Source organism: Fundulus heteroclitus, chromosome 7 (assembly GCF_011125445.2).
Source record: "Fundulus heteroclitus isolate FHET01 chromosome 7, MU-UCD_Fhet_4.1, whole genome shotgun sequence".
Lineage (NCBI taxonomy): Eukaryota > Metazoa > Chordata > Actinopteri > Cyprinodontiformes > Fundulidae > Fundulus > Fundulus heteroclitus.
In genome coordinates this window covers 24,181,019-24,199,150 of record NC_046367.1, presented here as the reverse complement: position 1 = coordinate 24,199,150, position 18,132 = coordinate 24,181,019, and the positions used below count along the sequence as shown (strand labels likewise).

The 18,132-nt window shown below is 40.1% G+C and overlaps 1 protein-coding gene across 4 annotated transcripts; it reads left to right on the top strand.

The window, feature by feature from the left end:
• Nucleotides 1-8,687: 8,687 nt before the first annotated feature.
• LOC105933604 (FAST kinase domain-containing protein 5, mitochondrial) lies at nucleotides 8,688-15,577 on the top strand. Of its 4 annotated transcripts, none has more exons than XM_021321866.2 (3): nucleotides 8,688-8,777; nucleotides 9,846-9,945; nucleotides 11,894-15,577. In XM_021321866.2, exons 2-3 carry the CDS (start codon nucleotides 9,904-9,906, stop codon nucleotides 14,321-14,323), a joined length of 2,472 nt encoding a protein of 823 aa, XP_021177541.2. In that variant the 5' UTR covers nucleotides 8,688-8,777; nucleotides 9,846-9,903; the 3' UTR covers nucleotides 14,324-15,577. The 4 variants fall into 4 exon arrangements, with proteins under 4 accessions (XP_021177541.2, XP_035995131.1, XP_012728659.2 ...); XM_036139238.1 differs by having other exon boundaries at nucleotides 9,817-9,945; XM_021321867.2 differs by having other exon boundaries at nucleotides 8,694-8,777; nucleotides 9,846-9,950.
• Nucleotides 15,578-18,132: the final 2,555 nt, after the last annotated feature.

Genomic DNA, 18,132 nt, shown 5'->3' with positions numbered 1-18,132 from the left:
GCCAATCAAAAAGAATACATACATGAGCATTTAGAACGTCTATAGGACGTTGGTACCAATAGGTGCAGAACTGTTCCCCTGTCCTCAACAGGCCGGGACAAGTGCAATACCACTCGAGCACAGAGCACTGCCACCTCTCCCAACCTGCACAGAAAGGGATCCTTTCCGACAAGAATCATTTCAGCTCTATGATCAGTTTTGCATGGATTTGCACAGCACTGCCTTAAAAAGCTGAAAGCAAACCAGCAAAACTAACCAGAGACCCATGTGTGCGAGTAACCTCTGCAGCCACCCCCCCCCCCCCAAAATGAAGATCAAGTCTAGAAGTACTTCAAGTGCTCACACTGCAGTAGAAAAACACAACTACCTGCACTATAAGCACTTTAATACTACTGAGACCTGCGTTTACCTTCTCAGCGGCACGCTGGCGGGAACCTGATTGGCCGTCGTGTGTGAATGGGGGAGAATGGACTTAATTGGAAGGGTTTGGATGAAGACACAGAACGCTGTCAGTTTTGCATAGATTTGCACAACTCATTTCTTCTTGGAGTGCAACTACGCAAAACTAACAGAGACCTGACAATATTAGCGGCCCCGAGTTAGATGAACACGACCCCGATTGGAGGCAGACGACAGTCCCAGCTCCTTATGCATGAAGGAGCACTTAGGGCAGTAGGTGCTAGTCTACTTCACTATCTGCACTAGATGCACCTTAGCACAAGCACTAGAAGACAACATGAACATTAATGTTTTGCCATCGGTGGTGTTTTATGGCCAACACTAGACATAAATACCATAGAAATCCAACATGTTTGATTCAAATATTGATTCTTGCTTCCGAAAAGCACACGTCAACCTTTTGCAGCAAGAAGATGAGATCCTGCCAGATGCGCGTCAACAAGGGCGGTCGCATTCAGTCCATTCAGCGCAGCCACAACCCAGCTGGGTTCGGTGAATAAACCCCGCTGCCTAGTTCACATTATCAGCACAGTGCTGAAAGTGCCTTCACTGCAGTAGATGTTTAGAAAACTACCTGCACTGTAAGCACTTTGACACTACAGTGACTTTAAAGTGTTCATGTGGCACTTCCTTTGAAGCCGACGAAGACGGGTGGCGGCCAGCAGGTGCAGATGCACGCAGGGTTCTGCAAAGGTAAACAACGAGTGTTAAGAGCAGGTCAGCAACTTAAATTCAAAAGCGAATCAACTGTCCCTGCCAGCATTACAGCTATTCATAACGCATTATGCAAGCTACAAATAGAGACGCGCAGAACGCCCTCGATTATCAACTCGCTGACGCCAGGTGGTGAAGGTACCTAAAAGAGATTCAATTTAAACTTGTGAATAACAGGAGCACAACATCTGGGTTTTAAACGAGCCTAAATTCCTTGAGTGTCAGACAATTAATGGTTCCATTCTGATCATTCCTACAAAAATCAACCACATTTTTCTGGTTAGCACGATTATATAACAGGCTACCAAGCTGTGTGACACTGGACGGGGTGGTAAGATGCACAAGTAGCAAATCAATATCGGTGTAGATCACCATCGCTGTGACTGGAGGACTCATTCGCCACTCGAGCTCATTTACAGAGCCACACGAGCAACCGTCCAGGGATTTGATCCATCTAACTTCTTAATTGCGACATATTCAGCTGGTAAACTAAACAGACCAATACTATATTGACACTAGGGGTGGGCGATGTGGATTTTAAAATTCTATCACGATATGTTGTGGTAATGTGCCAACTACAAAAAAAGTGATGACTATTTATAGCTTCTTTCAGGTAACTGTGTGGCTGTGACTGTAATTATTGCCCAATAACCGTCCTTAATACGTTTAAAAATTTAACACTTTCATCAGGACTCTAGGTATATAAAGTACTGTGATTTTTTATTACCAAACTGCACACAGTAACTGCATTTAATTATATTTTTATTGATTAATGCTCTCATTAAACCAAACAGTGGAGAAAACAGCAAAAATAATCCAGCCCACACTGGCAGTTTGGGGGGTTTTCAGCACCACTCGCTGGAATTGATCATTGTCAAAATAAATCCCCATTTGTATCATGATAGATAATTTTCACAATAATACGATAAATGCCCGGCTCTAATTGACAAGTTTGTTGACTAGAGGACAAAGCAGAGCCAAAATTAGCCAGAACTACAATGACACCACCCTCATTTGAGCTTAATTTTTATGCAATAATGTTGATATATTGGGGTCACCACTGAATTCAAAAACATTTGTTACTTGGATTTAGTCATTCATACGTCCTGGGAAAGGTTGTGGGCTTTTGTATGGAGTACTGGGATGTTATGATAAGCAGTAAAAAAAAAGGAAAGGCCCCTCACCCCATTTCAGCTGGTTCACTTCCTTCAAAAGATACACCAAACTTGTGATGGCCTCCGTTAGCGAACAGCCTTCAACTATAGTCCTGTCCCAGCTAGATACTTCAGTTGCCACGTCCATAAGCGGCCTCCTAGGCAAAGGTTTATAAAACTAGATTTCGTAGCATTCGTGTAGACTAGATATCTGGAGACCATTAAAAGGATGGCGTACCGAGGACCTTCTGTGCTAGAAACTACAACGAAGGAACGAGTTTTACGGGTTTTTGTCACGTTTCATGCTTTGTTCCAGCCCACTTACCCGTCACCTTTAGGTGGAAGCTCAAACAGTTCGAGGGGAAAAAGCGGCAATGAAAACAGGTGCTTTAGTTGTTTCGAAAGCATCTCAGCAGCTTTTTTCATAACTTGTATTAAAGTCTTAATACGCTCAGAGTGTATATCAAGTAAGAATAATGCATTTAGTACTTTGTTACGTTGAGTTTAGTGCTTCTCCCTTTGTGTTTTTTGTTGTTGGGTTTGGTTTTTCTGAGAAGCCGTTACTTCCCTGTTCTTTGTTTTAACTGGTTTAACAAAGTATAGGATGCTGTCTTCTTTTCCCAAAACTTTGTAATAAATCCTCTTAAACACAGAACTTACCATCTTGACATGTTTTATGTTACCTCCATCTTGGTTATCTCTAGTTGGAGTATTAAAATATATTGCAAGAGAAAGTCAGCTTACAGTCATTGGTTTTAGGGTAACGCGGTTCTAAAAGCACAACCGACATCCTTGAACCAGCACGTCTTTTAAGCAAGCTGGCTACATAAGTAGACAAACTGACCAACTAGTAAATATCAGTCGTCATACAATTTAACACAACTAAATTTAGTAGCCGTTTTTCCTCAAGTCTGCATCAAAATAAAAAATGTCTATACATTAGAAGTACATTGAACAGTGCTCTCTAGCTCAATGCTAGCATGTTTTTAAGCCAGACCGACCAAGTCAGACAACTTAAACTATCGATAGTTCTGCTGAGCTGCATTGCAAAAAATAAAATGTGCTCTAGCTTATTTGATAGGGTAGTGCTTTTAAATGAGTAAGTGTATGTCCTTATTCTTTGCCTGATTTTAAATTTTTTTTTTCAAAAAGTACATTGTAGATGCCGCTGGTTGACGATTTTAAAAGAAGTTGGGAGTTCCTTCTCCAAAACACCCAAATTAAATGTAAGGCTTATTACCACGCGTCTACGGCCCGTTTGGACACTTCTGTTACATGCTGGGGGACGGTGTAAAGAACTGGGTGGGTTAATTCACCGAATGTTTTCACTTATCCACCTGTAGCTTCGGCATCCTTCGGCTTGGAGTACAAACTTCTGACGGGAAAGAAAATAGTGTATTCGGAAAATTGGTTAGTCAGAAGTCCACGACATTGTTAAGCAGCTCCCCAGCAAATACTGTGATGCAATTGACCCATTTCTAACCATCCAGGTCTGGTCCGACGGGTCACGCTGTCAGTCCATTTCTGTTCCACTGAGAACCTACCATTTTGTCTACATAGTGGGGATTTTTAACAATTATGTGCTGATATGGACATTTTTACTAACCAAGATATAGTGGCTTACTTCTGACATGTCCAATATTGCTTACTTCACTATGAAATCCAAAAAAAAAAAATGGTAATTTTTTTTCTTCATCCACCTAAAAAATTTTTCCTTGCTCTCCTTCCTTTTCACTGCACAAGATGAACAAGTTTATGACCTTGTTGGGTGGGTGGGACACTATTATACCTATGAGAGGGATTTTTGGCCTAGCTCTGGTTTAGCCATGATCCAGAACTTTCTGGAAATGTATTGCTACCAACTGTGTGGGTATTGCAAGATTGGAGTCCTTTAAACTGTTGAAGCGGGTTTTAGTTTAAGTCAAAATATAGGGGGTAGTGTGTAGAAGAGGCCTGAAATTACGTGATACCTCGTATAAACAGCAGCGTTACTGATTACAGAAATAAGTGTTGCTGCGTGGACTATAAATTGTTGTTGTTACCTAATCTGGCAAAAGAGAAAGCACTTCAACCCGTTGTTGGAACAGTTTCAACATCACAGACTAGTGTGGGACCCCAATTTGAACCTGGACTGCGCGAGGACACCCACATTCGCGCCCCGGCCACATTGCTGCGCCCCTCCCCCACTCGCTAACATGGCGCCCAGAAGTCCGTACTTTCAAGCGTTTAATAACACATCTACCCCTCCTATCCTTCTAGAAACAGAACACTGACACTAAAAGACTATAAAAAAATTTAGCCACAGAATCTAACCCGAGGCGTGGTAGTTGTGAATACGCGACACGACTCTCGGCGCACCACGCATTGCAAACTTAGCCAGTAGTCCCAACACACAACAAGCTAGTCCTCCCCCCTCCCTCCACGGGCGTCTTTAAAAAATAAAATAAAAATATGGAAGCTGCTAGCTTAAAAAATATAATGTTTATTATAATTTTATTGAACGCAACTCAACACCCGAGGTAATAACTCTAAAGTACACAGAAAGTGCCTTAGTAGTGCGCACTGCTATACTTCGCCCTCTCACAGTTGGTGCCTATCTAGTGTTAGCAAGCTTAGCTACTCGTTCAGTTGAAATAAAACATAATTAGGGAGTTTAATAAAACTGTATATATGGCTACATGTGCTTCTAGTTACATACTCCACCACCACCGACAATGGCTCCGCGTAAACAGTGTAAGTTTGTATTTGTCAGCCCGAGCTTGCATTAGCGGCTAACGGGATAGCTGCGGCCTGCTGCAGTCCCATGTGCTACTGCTTTGTTCTGGAGGCACTTTTAAATGCACAGCACTGCTCACAAACTATCATCAAACATCGTTCCTTGGCCACATATCGGTCTGTAGGTCGACTACAAGAGTTAAAAGAAAGACGCTGCCGCTAAAAAGTGCGGTTTTGTTTATTAACTGGAGGAGAATCACTTCACCGAGGTACCGAGCTGAGGTGCAGCGACACATGCTTTTCAAATCTCCCTCATTCTACTATCATGGTGGAGAGGTTGGCACGCGCCTCCGCAACATTGTTTTCACGTGCGACAAATCCAAATTTAAACACGGTATTACTTTAAACACTCAATGGCTCCGTGTCGTAATAAGTATTTAATTTTCCCCATGCATCTTCCCCCCCAAAAAAGGGCTAACAACAGGTTTCCTGCCAATAACACGCGTGGTATTAGACAGGCTTCTAAAAAAAAAAAAAAAAATCCACCATCTTCACTCACTTATTCTGACTTACCATTGAATCCGTTTCCTGCAAAAGCTGCAAAACTGAGAAGAAATCTCGCGTTCGACGAAGATTTGGGGAGGGAAAAAGCAAAAGTGCACAACCATGTGCTACTATTTTGATTTGCTGAGAGTTTGAGAGTCGTAGTAAGATTGCGAAAGTGGCGCGAGTAGACCCTGGGTTTAACCATGTGGTGAATGAAGGGCGGCTCCCAGCGAGCGGAGTCCGGACCCCAACTCACTTCATTAACATAAATCGGCTACTTCCTCTGCCAAGAATCTCCTCTTCAGGCTGTTCACTGTGATGGTTAATTGTATATTCCGTTTATGTGCGAAAAAATAACACCAATCATATTTTATAGCAACAATCCCATTTTAGTGCAACAGTGTTTATTAAAAAAAATGAAGGTAAAGTTTGCAGGTAAAGTTTTGACTAACTTTAACGTGCACATTTCAATGTGAAATTTATTCGATTTTATATATTGTTATGTAATGTTTATTGTTTTGTTAAAACAAAATTGTGTGCAGATAAATTTATAGGTCAAAACTGCAGCAATACTTAATTTGTATTGAAGTTCTTTTATTATTATAATACAAATTTACTGTCAAATTTTCTAAGTTTTGCTTGCAAATCCTATTTGCAAGCAAAACTTTTGATTCTTAGATTTCCTCTTAGAAATCAGCAATATTTAATTGCAGTTTGTACAGTTTTGCTTTCAAGTACGTTTTTTAAATTGCTTTTATAAAAGAAAACAAAAAAATATCCCCTTCTGTTTGCATCTTGAAGCAAACCCAACAGTTACAATTTTTTTTATTATCAAAGTGTGAATAAAACCAAAATATTGGTTTGAAACATAAGGATTTACAGCCTTTATAGTCAAATCATGGTATGCAAAGTAAAAGCAGTGCTGAGTCAAATACAATAATAATTGGAAACATTTAGGTTTTCTATGTAATCTTCTAAAATATTTGGTATGTTTATTGTTTTACATTCTTTATTGCTTTTTTATTTTTAACTTTCAGAAATGATTGGCTCAGTAATTTTTCAGATTAGTTGTCTCAAATGCTAAATAATTGAAAATTGTGTTTATGTAAGGATGTGCCTAAGATGCACTACTCCATTGAGTAGTCTTTGTTAAAAGAATGACCAAGCAGAAGGAATATTAAGACAAATAATATAACAGATAAACAATATTTAACTATTAGTTTGTGTTTTAACTCTTGCAGCCATAAATTAAAAATGTGCTTTTGAGAAACTGATGACTGATGTCTTGACCATTTCTGGGTCTGATACTACGGTTTACAGCCAAACGTTTAACTTTTCACTAAGGTTCAGGGCAACATAAAATTATTTAACTGGACTTTGAAAATCATAAAACATGCAAAAACCTATATAAAATGCCCGCTTATCTCAAAGTGCACACATACCTGTTAAAATGCCAGCTTTTTATGATTTATAAAATAATATCATATACCCTTTCAAAAAAATGTTCTACCTGTGATATTGATACTCTAACCAACTGAAAAACAAATACATTTTTGTAAACGTTAAAGAAAGTGCAATAAACTGGTTGGATATAACTTTAGACAGAAACATTGTATTTTTGTGTGCATCTGATTTAATTCTTTGTGTGTACACAGCAAACAGATCAAATGAGCCTGATTAACTCTAACCTCCCCTGGTACGATTTTCCAGACATTTGCAGATTTTTGTCTTGTAGATAAAGCTATTTAAAAAAAAAAAAAAGTAAAAAAAAAAAATCAGTCAGCAGAAGGGTACTAAAAACATTAAGCATACAATAAGCTGTGGAGAAATGGCATACCTATGGTGTAAAAATATAGGGCACAAGCAACGACACAAAAACTTGAAATTCCCTAAAAATTGATAAAAAGACAAGATGGTCATGGAGGCTGCCAAGAGGACAGCAGCAAAACTAAAACAGCTGCAGGGATTTCTGGAATTACAGGTGGTGTTAGACATATAACGACCATCTATTGGATTTCTGGACTACAGGGTGTAATATCTCCAGAAACCCTGGGAGAATGTGTTATGATCTGATAAAACAAAACTTCCACAATTCAAATGTTTAGCATAATATCAATGCACCACACCAAAAGAGCACCATATGCACATTTAATTCTTTAATCTTGATATGCAGTATACTTTTCTTTAGATCTAATCGTGTTTCTTTGTCAGGGTGAATGAAACAGCTCTAAATACCAAGTTTGTGACCCAAAAACCTTTTTTTTTTTCTTTTTTTTTTTTTTAGCTTTTCAGTTAGTCCAAACAAACAAACAAAAACAAACAAACACAAAAATTAATCTTAGTAATAAAAAAAGGGAAGGTTTCAGAATGGCCAAACAAAATTTCTTAGTGTTGTCTCCTAAAGAGGTTTGAGGACAAGAGATGTCCTCACATCTGAAAGAATTGGATTAATTGGCATGGGATATGTTGACAGACTACCACCAAAGAAGACCAAATGTTGCTTTTAATTGAAAAAAAGAAAAGCAACATGACGAGTTTACTTTATATTAACCAAAGCAATGGATAGCATTTAGTCCTATTTTTTAAAATGCACAATTAGCTAAATAACAACAAAGAAAGACAAATCTCCAAAAAGATTCAATTATTTTTCTTTAATAGATTTTTACAGCTCTTAATTTCTAAACAAACAAACAAACAATAAAATAAAAGAAATACGGTAAAATAAATTGTAAAAACTACGAATTGAGAACGAATATTTTCTAGTGCTTATTTCCGAAATGGGATTTCTGTTTCTTGTCGTTTGAGCCTTACCGGTTGCCATAGGTCAAACGCTGTTCGGTTGTGATAGGTTAAAGAAGCGTTCCCCGCCACCAGAAGTGCTTTTCTTTCACAATAAAACAACATCGCTACAAAAAGAAGTTCAATACAACCACATAACTTTTATCAATTAATTTAGGCGATTACGTTTTAGCAATGTAACAAATAAACCGATGCATTTATAGTGACGAACGTTATGGATGTTCAACGTTTTGTTTACAACCATTGGCAACAGCTTGGCATTTCTTTTATTTTGAAAACTGTACCCTATGATTTCCGGCGACTGTAACTCACTCCTGTATGGCTGTGTCCTCCGCGCACATATCCATGCGGTTCTGTAAAGTCTGTCACACTTGACATGAAGGGTAGTAGGTGAGTTAAAAAAAAAATCATTATTATCAAATTAGACTTTTAAATTACTGTAGAAGTTCTCGGACTCATAGCGACCGAGTTCAAACAGAGAAGCTACAGGGACCTCCGTCCACGAAAATGTTCCATTTCAATGTGGGGATCTGTTAGTTTAGTGATTAACAGAGAACCGTACTCTAAAAGACCAATCAATAAGTGTGCACGTTTGTTTGAGCTAATATATATTCTAACATAGTATGTTTGGCACAGCAACGTAGTGTGTCACACAAGGCTTTTGCCTACAGCAGCAAATAAAGCGGATGTACTTATATCATGGGCATTTTATATCTGTTGCAGAGTATTCGCTTATAGATTAATTAAAATGACAGCTTTTATGTTTTTAGTACAAACTAAAGGATTGTTTATGGCACTGCCTTAGTGTGAAATCATTTTTTTCAAATGTTTGTGTGTGTTTAAAAAAACAAAAAACAAAAGTAAAATAGTGTTGGGTTTCTTATCTCCTTAATTGATTGAGCTAATCAGACCTGATGCTTATGGGTCATTAATGGCTTGTTTTTTAATTGGGACACCAGTATCCACTGTCCTGTAGAAAAATTCTTACCCTTTTACTTTTTACATTTTGTCATGTTAAGCTTCACTGTATTGTTGGGGATCTTTGGTGATGAACACAAAAGTATTCCTTAACGGTGAAGTGAAAGGAACACTATTTTTTGAGGATGCTTTATGATTAAAAGTGTGCATTTGTATTCTAAGTCAATAGTTTGTGGAGCCACAAATTGCTTCAGTCACATTCTCAATTGTTTTGGAATATGTCTGTACCAGATTAACACATTTTGCAAAAATAGCTCCAGCTCAGACTATAGAATAGTGTTTGTGAACATAAATGTTCAAGTTTTGCCTCAGATTTTAAATCGGATTTAAGTCTGGACATTCATATGCTTTGATCTAAACCAGTCTGTTGTCCTGTGGCTGTAGGTTTTGGCTTGTTCTGCTGGGAGGTGAACCTTGACCGCAGTTTCGCATGTTTTGCAACCTCTTACAGGTGTCCTCTTCCATTATTTTTCCCTTTAGTTTTCTCCACCCACCTTACCATCAACTCTGAGCAGCTTCCTCCATCCCAGCTAAAGGAATGCCTCCCCACAGCTTGATGCTGCCACCGTCATCTTTCACTGTGAGGTTCGTCTTCAACATGATATGCTTTGCTAGTTTTCCACAGTATATAGTATCGTTACATGTAGTCCAAAAAGTTCAGGTTTGGTCTAATCTGATATGAGCATCATTCCATATGTTTGCTGTAAACAAGACTGGATGTGTATCTTTCAAGAATGATTTTATTTTTTTGCCAGAATGTTAAATTGCTCAACTCGTAGTTGCCCTAGTGATAGATTCCACCCGAGCTGTTGAGCTCTGCGGCTCCTCCAGACTTACCGTGAGCCTCTGGGCTGCTCTGTCAAACGCTCTCCTTGCCTGGCTCGTCAGCTTAGGTGGATGACCAGGTCTTGTTAGACCTGGAGATGTGCCATACTGCACCCATTTCCAGATGAAGATGATGACCATGACCAAAGAGCGTTCTGACAATATATAAAGGTTTTGATGCTGTGTTCTACCCTAACCTTGCTTTAAAGGTATATAGCCAAGTTTTATGCTTGAAAAAAAAAGAGATAATTTGCTTTCGAGCACAATAACCAGATATAAATAGACATGGTCACATGTAGCGGCAGTATAGCTAACTATCATAATGACGGTTTGCTTAATTTATAAATCGATTGTAAATAATGCCTCACCGAGCCTGACCCTCTGCAATGCCTTGCAATAAAGCGGCAGCTTGGCATGATCGAGGATCAACAGTTGTTAATTAAATAAACTGATCTACAGTAACTCTAAGAGCCTCATATCAGAACATTTACTCAAGTCAATCAACGTGCGGTCACATCGGAGCAATCGGCAGGTTTAGAATCCACTTCAGTGAACATCCACATTCATGTTGTATTCCCAGCGACATTCCAGACCTTTTCCCTCTTGGGAACAAATATTTTTTCCAAGATGTCAGATGTTCATAGTCATTAGCCACTTCCTTGTTTTAAGCCCTGCTGCACTTGCGCAGTACATACTTCCATTAAAATAATGGAAATAAACTCAAAAGGCTTTATTTACTAACAAATTGAGCAAAAACAAAGCATAAAACAGCAAAATAACAACTAATATGCCAGCAGGACATAATAATATTTCATAAAAACTTTGTATGCAACTAGAGTGAGCTGACGTATAGTAAATAAAAAAAAAGTAAAATAACGTGGCTATGTACCTTTTGGAGTGGGACTGCACAATATCAAGAGTTGCTAAATATTATAATACGATTGTTGATTCCTATCCTGACTCATCATTTTTCAGTTATCACAATGTCTCGACCTTGCTTTGTTAGCTTTAGCATCTTAGCAACTAAAAATATACTTCATGTCAGGGCCTTGAGGAGAGGGGAAATCTATGTAAATATTCATGGGGTAAAAATACCAGATCCAGCCAAATATTGCATTCAATTAGTCCCTTGTAACTGTGATATTACAGATATTAATATTGAAGTGATGGCTGTAGTTCAATTGTTGTTCAGCTGTACCTCAGACCTCTTAACAGCTTCCTCCGTCACCTCTGTGGTCTCGTTCTTGGTCTTCATGATGCTGTTTTTATATTGAATTCTCTAAAAAACAAAAGCATCAACAACAACAACTCTGAAGCCTTCACAGAGAAGCTTTTTCCTTATACTGGGGTATAACTGCAGTTAGGTGGACTCCAGTTACCTATTTGGTGACTTTTGAAGATATTTGGTTGCATAGAATATTATTTAGGGATATCAGAGTCAAACTGACTGAATACAAATGCACTCCATAGCCTTTGTTCAGATGTTGGTTTATAAAAAAAAGTTTGTAACAAATTTCTTCCACTTCACAATCATGCACTACTTTGTGTTGGTCTGTTACATAAAGTCCTATTACAATGTATCGACAGTTGTGGTTGTTATTTAAAATCTTACACATTGTGCTTTGAAATTGACGTGAGGTCAGTTTCTATCCTTGTTTGCCATTAGGACTCTCCAGCTGACTCTTTTGTTTAAATCGTTTCAGGGCGGCACACTGATGGCGACCAGTGTCCTGTGTCGCCGGCTCCGCTCCCTCCCCGGCTGGAGAAACAGTCTCCGCCAAGCTCAGCACGTTCACACCAAACCAAGGGAAGAGATAAGCGACCAGGAGGAAAACAAAGTTTCAGAACACCAGGACGTTTCTTTCCGGGGTGGATACAGACTGCATTACAATCCCTCGTCATATCGCCGCTGTACGAGAAACTCTGCTGGTTCTGAATGTCAGTCGGATAAAGACGATGAAGACGAGCGATGTTTCAGAGCTCAAGCGCCTCCCTTTTGGCAACAGAGCAACCGGTACAGCGTGAGTTGCTCGCGGCACCTCTCCAGCTCAAACAATACGCTTCTCGATCTAGCGTTTAACAAAGCTTCTGAATCTCGGACCCCATCTGCGCTGTCCTCCAACAGTGAGCCAGTTGCTCCAGATGTTAAAGTCGACCCACGAGCCTTCCTTAAATGCAGACCAGAGTACGCTTCCCTGTCCCTCGACCTCACCCAGAGACCCGACCCAGTAGAATGGGTAGACGTGTTGCCGCTACTTCAAAAAGTGTCTGTTTTGAGGGACAGGATGAAGCCGTCTGATGTGTCGCGGCTTCTCGTGGAGCTCAGCAAGTTGCATCCAGACAGGATGCCTTTGCTGAGAAGTGACCACCGCTTCAGCATGCTCCTCCAGTATTCTGTGGAGCACCTCGGCGTCTTCTCTGAGCTACAGCTGCTGGAGGTGTTGCAGTCCTTTGTGTGGCTGGAGATACCCTCGTCCCACAGCATGCTCGAGGAGTACGAAGCCGAACTGCTCCGACGGGCCAACCAGCTGACTTTACATCAGCTGTTACTAGCCGCTGACTTGTGGCGCTGTATTGGGAAGCGGGTGCCGCAGTTTTTGCAGCGCTTCTATGTCTCGGCTCACCATCATGTGGGGCAATTAGGAGTCCCTGAGTTGGTGCACCTGCTTTATATAATCGGAGAAGGAAGGGACTGTCCAAAAGACTTGATCCGTCCTGTAGAGCAACTTCTCATGCGTTATTTAGCACAACTGTATCCTGAAGAGGTTGGGACTGTATGTCTGGGACTCTTTAAATCCCAAACTTCACTGTCAGAAGGCGCAGTCACTCGCATTGTCGATAAGGCACTCTCCTTTGTGACCGACATGGGTGACTTTGCAATGGTGAATGTGCTGAAATACATGCGTTTCAGTTATCTTTATCACAAGACGTGGCTGGAGGCCATGGCGCAGGAAGTTCCCCGACGAGCCCCCCAGATGGGAGTCCCGAGCCTGATGCATGTGACTTTAACTTGTTCAGCTCTTCATTACCGCAACGTCAGCATCCTGGCTTCGGTTGCGGAGAGAGTCCCCGCTCTAGTGCCCCATTGCAGGAGTAAAGACTCTAGCAAACTCCTGTGGGGCTTTGGCACCTTAGGGTTTCTTCCAGCTCAGTGTCCGGGTTTCTATCCGAGCCTGACAGAGGCCATGAGGCAGAGGAAAGCAGAGTTCCATCGATTCCCCGAACACCTGCTGACTGGCCTCCTAGGTTTGGCCTTTGTGTCCGAGTTCCCAGAGGACCTTGTTGCATTAGCTCTAAGCCCCGAGTTTGTCGACTTGGCGCTGAGAAACTCCAAGCTGGAGCTGAAGAAAGACTTGTTCACCCTGGATGCTGCTGTGGCTCTGGAGCTGCCTCAGTGGAAAGGCCCGAGGCTCGGTAGCGAACTCAGGGAAGAGGTGGCGGAAATGCTGTGGAAGTTTGCGCAGTCGGAAGTTTGCCTGAAACCAGAGGTCTTGGAGGCGGAGTCGGCTCTTCAGGATCTTCTCGGAGGAGACAAATTTGTATGCAAGAAGATGATCCTGCCTCACACTCGCTCCATCGACCTGGAAGTACATCTTGACTCCAACGGACAGCCGGTCCCCGTGGACCTACTGTGTCCAAAACAGAGTCCCACCGTGATTCCTTCTCTCCAAAGCTGGGAGAAAATGAACCTAGGAGTAACTATCACTGACAAACTTTTAGCACAGTTATTAAAAGGCAAAAACTCAACCGATTCTTTAGATTCCTCTGTCAGAGTTACAGCCACACCGCGCCAAAGGCTGCCACCTGACGAAGGTGGGAGACTGTTTGACTCCGTTCTCGATCTGACCAATGACATGATAGAAACCCTCACCAAACCCAGCCGCAGAGGCTCCACTCACCAGGACCCCAGTCACCAAGGCCCTATAAAACTCGCCGTCCAGATCTCGAGCCGGAACCACTACTGCATACATTCCCAGCAGCTGTTGGGGCTTCACGCCATGAAGAGGCGGCACTTAAAGATGGCGGGATACAGGGTGGTAGAGTTGGGCCATCAGGAGTGGTCTTTGACGCTGAGGAAAAGCAGGGCGGAGAAGCTGTCGTATCTGCACTGCAAAATCTACGACAGTCTGTGAGAGCTATCAAATCGAACGGTATTGCAAAAATGTTTACGGCTCCTTTGCATTCTGGATTAACGAGTATGCGCAAAGCACAGAAACATCTCCTGGGTGGATTTGTTAATTCCTCTGTTTGTTTTGTGCGAGCAATGGATTTCTACACTGTATTCACCACTCTTAGAATGTCAGAGTTTTGCAACATGATGCGATGAGACCATGAAAAACGAATAAAAACTTTTTTCTGACCTTTAATGTGACGTATATCCCATCAAATTAATTTAGAAAAAGAATATCAGGGAAAGAAGTGTCAAAATACAAGAACTACCTTAACTTGTTTTACAGTTAAGGTAATAGTTTGCTAATATGCATTTTCATTCAAAAACAGATTATATTTCATGCTTCATGTACTGTATGTATGAAATGGTGACCCCAACAAATGCATGTCAGGTTTCATTTAAACCAATTTTAGAATATTTTGTCCAAAATATCTTTTCCGAAAGAAAAGGTGTCTGTTTTGGAACCGTACTCCTTATGCTAGACATAAACAATATGGGGGGCATTATAGTACTTTTTAGGATCTTCCTGCAGCTTTAGTGCTGCTGCCATGTCCAATGTCTGCGTTGTTTCTCCAGTTTTGGAATAATGTAAGAGTTACACATTTTCTCCAAGTAATGCTGACTGTTCCTGCTGCCATACAATAGGGTTTTGTTCTGTATCCTCAATTAGATGATGTTTATGCTCTAAAACCTCTCATCATGGTTTTAGCCAAAAGATGCATTAAGAACATTTCAGGTACACTTGAACTTTATTTATTTTCTATTCTTCTAATCAAAAATCATCATGAGCTCAAGAAAACTGAATGACTACAATTGAATCCAAATGTGCATAAATAATTTGTGGGGTGTGCACAGTTATTATTTTTTTTTTTCAGTTGAATTTTACAGAATATCAGATTAAAGGGGGAAAGTGTAAAATTATTGAATTGAGATGAGTATAAAGGAAGACATTTTTCTACACCACATAAACCTGACAGTTCACTGCGTCTGTACTTCTGAGATCTGTTGTATGCTTTGAAAAATATTTTGTGATTTACTTCTTTGGCTGCCAATGTTTTAGATGGGTCTGTTTTATTCAGCATTTTGATATTTTAGTCATTTTAGAGTCAACTGCAGTGCAAATGTATAGTATTATGGCTATGGAGATTATCATCTTCATATATTTTATTTTTTATTATGTTCAGACTCGAGGAATAAAAATGCTGCTGAAATCAAAGCTGTCTTTAAGAAAATGTTGATTCAATTTAATGCATGTTAAAAGCTGATGCAGCAAAGTTTAGATTGTTATCTTAAAGTATATGGGGGGGAGGGGGGCGGGGCTTTGAATAGATTTCATTTAACAAATAAGTCAATGAAAGCGGACCAGTAAAAACATTTATTTGAAATACCACATTAATGGCATAACTGGGGTTCTTCATCAGAAATATCGTTTTTAGATTGTGCGAAAGGAAATACATATGGACTAGAATCTCTGGTTGAATTAAGGACGTTTAAGGATTAAGGACAGTTTTCAGCTACTTTTCAGTAGATGCCCTTGGAAGCGATCATTAATGCTGAAGAGCCGAGCAGGGAAACTGTTATATCTGCACAGGTAAAATCTATGACTAATTATGCAAAGACCTTCAAGAACTGATAGCGTTCCAGCGAAATGTGTTGCACATTTCTGAATCCACTTTTGCACCCCAAATATGAGCAAAATACAGAAATATCTAAACATTACTAGGTAGGTACTTTAATCACACAGCAATGTCAGACCATGGCTTCAGGGGTGGCATAGTGGTTAGAGCAGTGTGCTTGCACTTTGAGAAGGTTGCAAGTGCCTGGTGTGATCTTCACAGACTGCAATTGTGGGTCCCTGAGCAAGACCCTTAGCCCAGATTTCTCCCCGGGCGCAGTGATAGCTGCCCACTGCTCCCTGAGGGATGGGTTAAATGCAGAAGACAAATTTCATTGGAACGTACGTTAAGATTTCTTCTTTCTTTCATGTTTTGTGCTTAAGTTGTTCTACACATAATACATATGTGTTATTTACTTTGTGCTTTCAAACTTTAATCAAAATGTTCTGCTTAAGATTGATACAACAGATGTTTATTAAAAAAAATAAAGATGCTGCAGGGTTGTAGATTATTTGGTTGAGCTGGGAAATTATTTAAAAAAAACAGTTTTTGTAGGACAAATTAAGCAAAAATAAAGTTATAAAGGAAAAATATATTTTCATTTAAAATGCATATTTTAAATATAATTTATTACTGGAAATAAAAACATTTATTTTAAGTCTGAGAATCCTGTCTGAAAGCAACTTTAATGTAGAATTAATAGCCCACATTTAAAGTGTCAGGGATGCTAATAATAGAGCTGTAGCTCTCAACATGGTTCAAAATCAGTACTTCTGACATTCTGTAAACTTTGTCAGTGCAAAACATGATTTACCAATACAATGCAAACTAGGCACTGCTTAAATTCTAGTTTAAGCTGTCTTGGCATGCCAAGTGACAGACTGGTCACAACTCCACTGACCCTGGAAAATGCATCCTTTCACACTGGAGGAGAACTGATCCTCTCAGACGCAGCCCCGCTGACCTCCCTAAGCTTTTGGAAGATGACTTTGATCTGGGGGTTATGTGCCTGTCTGTCATTTCCCCGCCCGTCACAAGGAAATCTGCTACTTCTGAGGCACTCTATTTCTTATGCATAGTTTTATTGAGGTGGAAAAAAAATACAAGGGCAGATTTCCTGCTGAACTTTATGAGATGAGGTTATTTATTTTTTTTGCCTTGTATAGCAGTCAAATGCTGCAACAACAGCTGAACAATAGGAGACAGCTGGGCAGGTTATTTAATCGGAAAAACAGCCAAATTCCCAACTCATTTAGTGTAATTGTGTATCATGACAACAACTCTTTAATGTGATGGCCTACAAGTCTGAAAGTGCGGTGATCAAAAAACGATAGAGAGGAATGATTCACTTGACGCTGTATTTGGCAAGTCAATTTTTAGTGCGTATGTGACGACTGAAACCATTTGCATGTGCTGAAACAGGTGTTGTTTTTGTTTTTGTCCCCACCTGAGAGCTGTGATAAATCCACGGATAAAGGACGCACGGTTGTGGGGGGTCTTCTTAAAATTTGCACCCTCTACGTTTTCCTTTGTGTCCCTGACAACCGTGCCTTCGGTAATGTTGTTGGCTGCCTTTATGCTTGGGAAAAACAAAAGCAGATTCAAGGTCTTCTGTCAGAGACTGTCTAAAATAAAAAAAGATAGAAAAAGAAAAAAACAACCAGCTGGAAGAATACGTTTTTGCTGTTATTTTGCACTTTAGGCAAGACGAGATTCTTTAAACATCCGAGCTGTCCCACTTAACAGAGCTCAAAAGAAAACATCCAATAAATAACAAAATAAAACGGATATAGACAAAAAAATGTAAAAGTTTCTGGTAGTCAAGCATATTTTAAAGCTGATCAAGTAAAAGTGAGTGAATTAAAAAAGTTTCCAAATGATTTTCACATTAATAATGGGGGGATGACGTTATTCAACACATCATGCCTCTATCTAAAGCAATCCAATAACACAGAAAAGTGAACCACAGTGAGACTTGTATGCATAAAACATGGGACAGTGGTAAATCTTCCCATACAAGAAAGCATTAAATCTTTATTTGTCATTACAATCGTACATTCCAACAAAATGTGTCTTCTGCATGTCTCCCATCCCTTAGGGAGCAGTGGGCAGCTTTACAGCGCCCAGGGAGCAACGTGGGGCTAAGGTTCTGGCT

Coding starts and splice junctions, on each gene's coding strand:
- LOC105933604 (XM_021321866.2), top strand. CDS start 9,904: ATGCCTCCCCACAGCTTGATGCTGCCACCGTCATCTTTCACT. Junction 9,946..11,893: donor TGCCACCGTCATCTTTCACT/GTGAGGTTCGTC, acceptor AAATCGTTTCAG/GGCGGCACACTGATGGCGAC.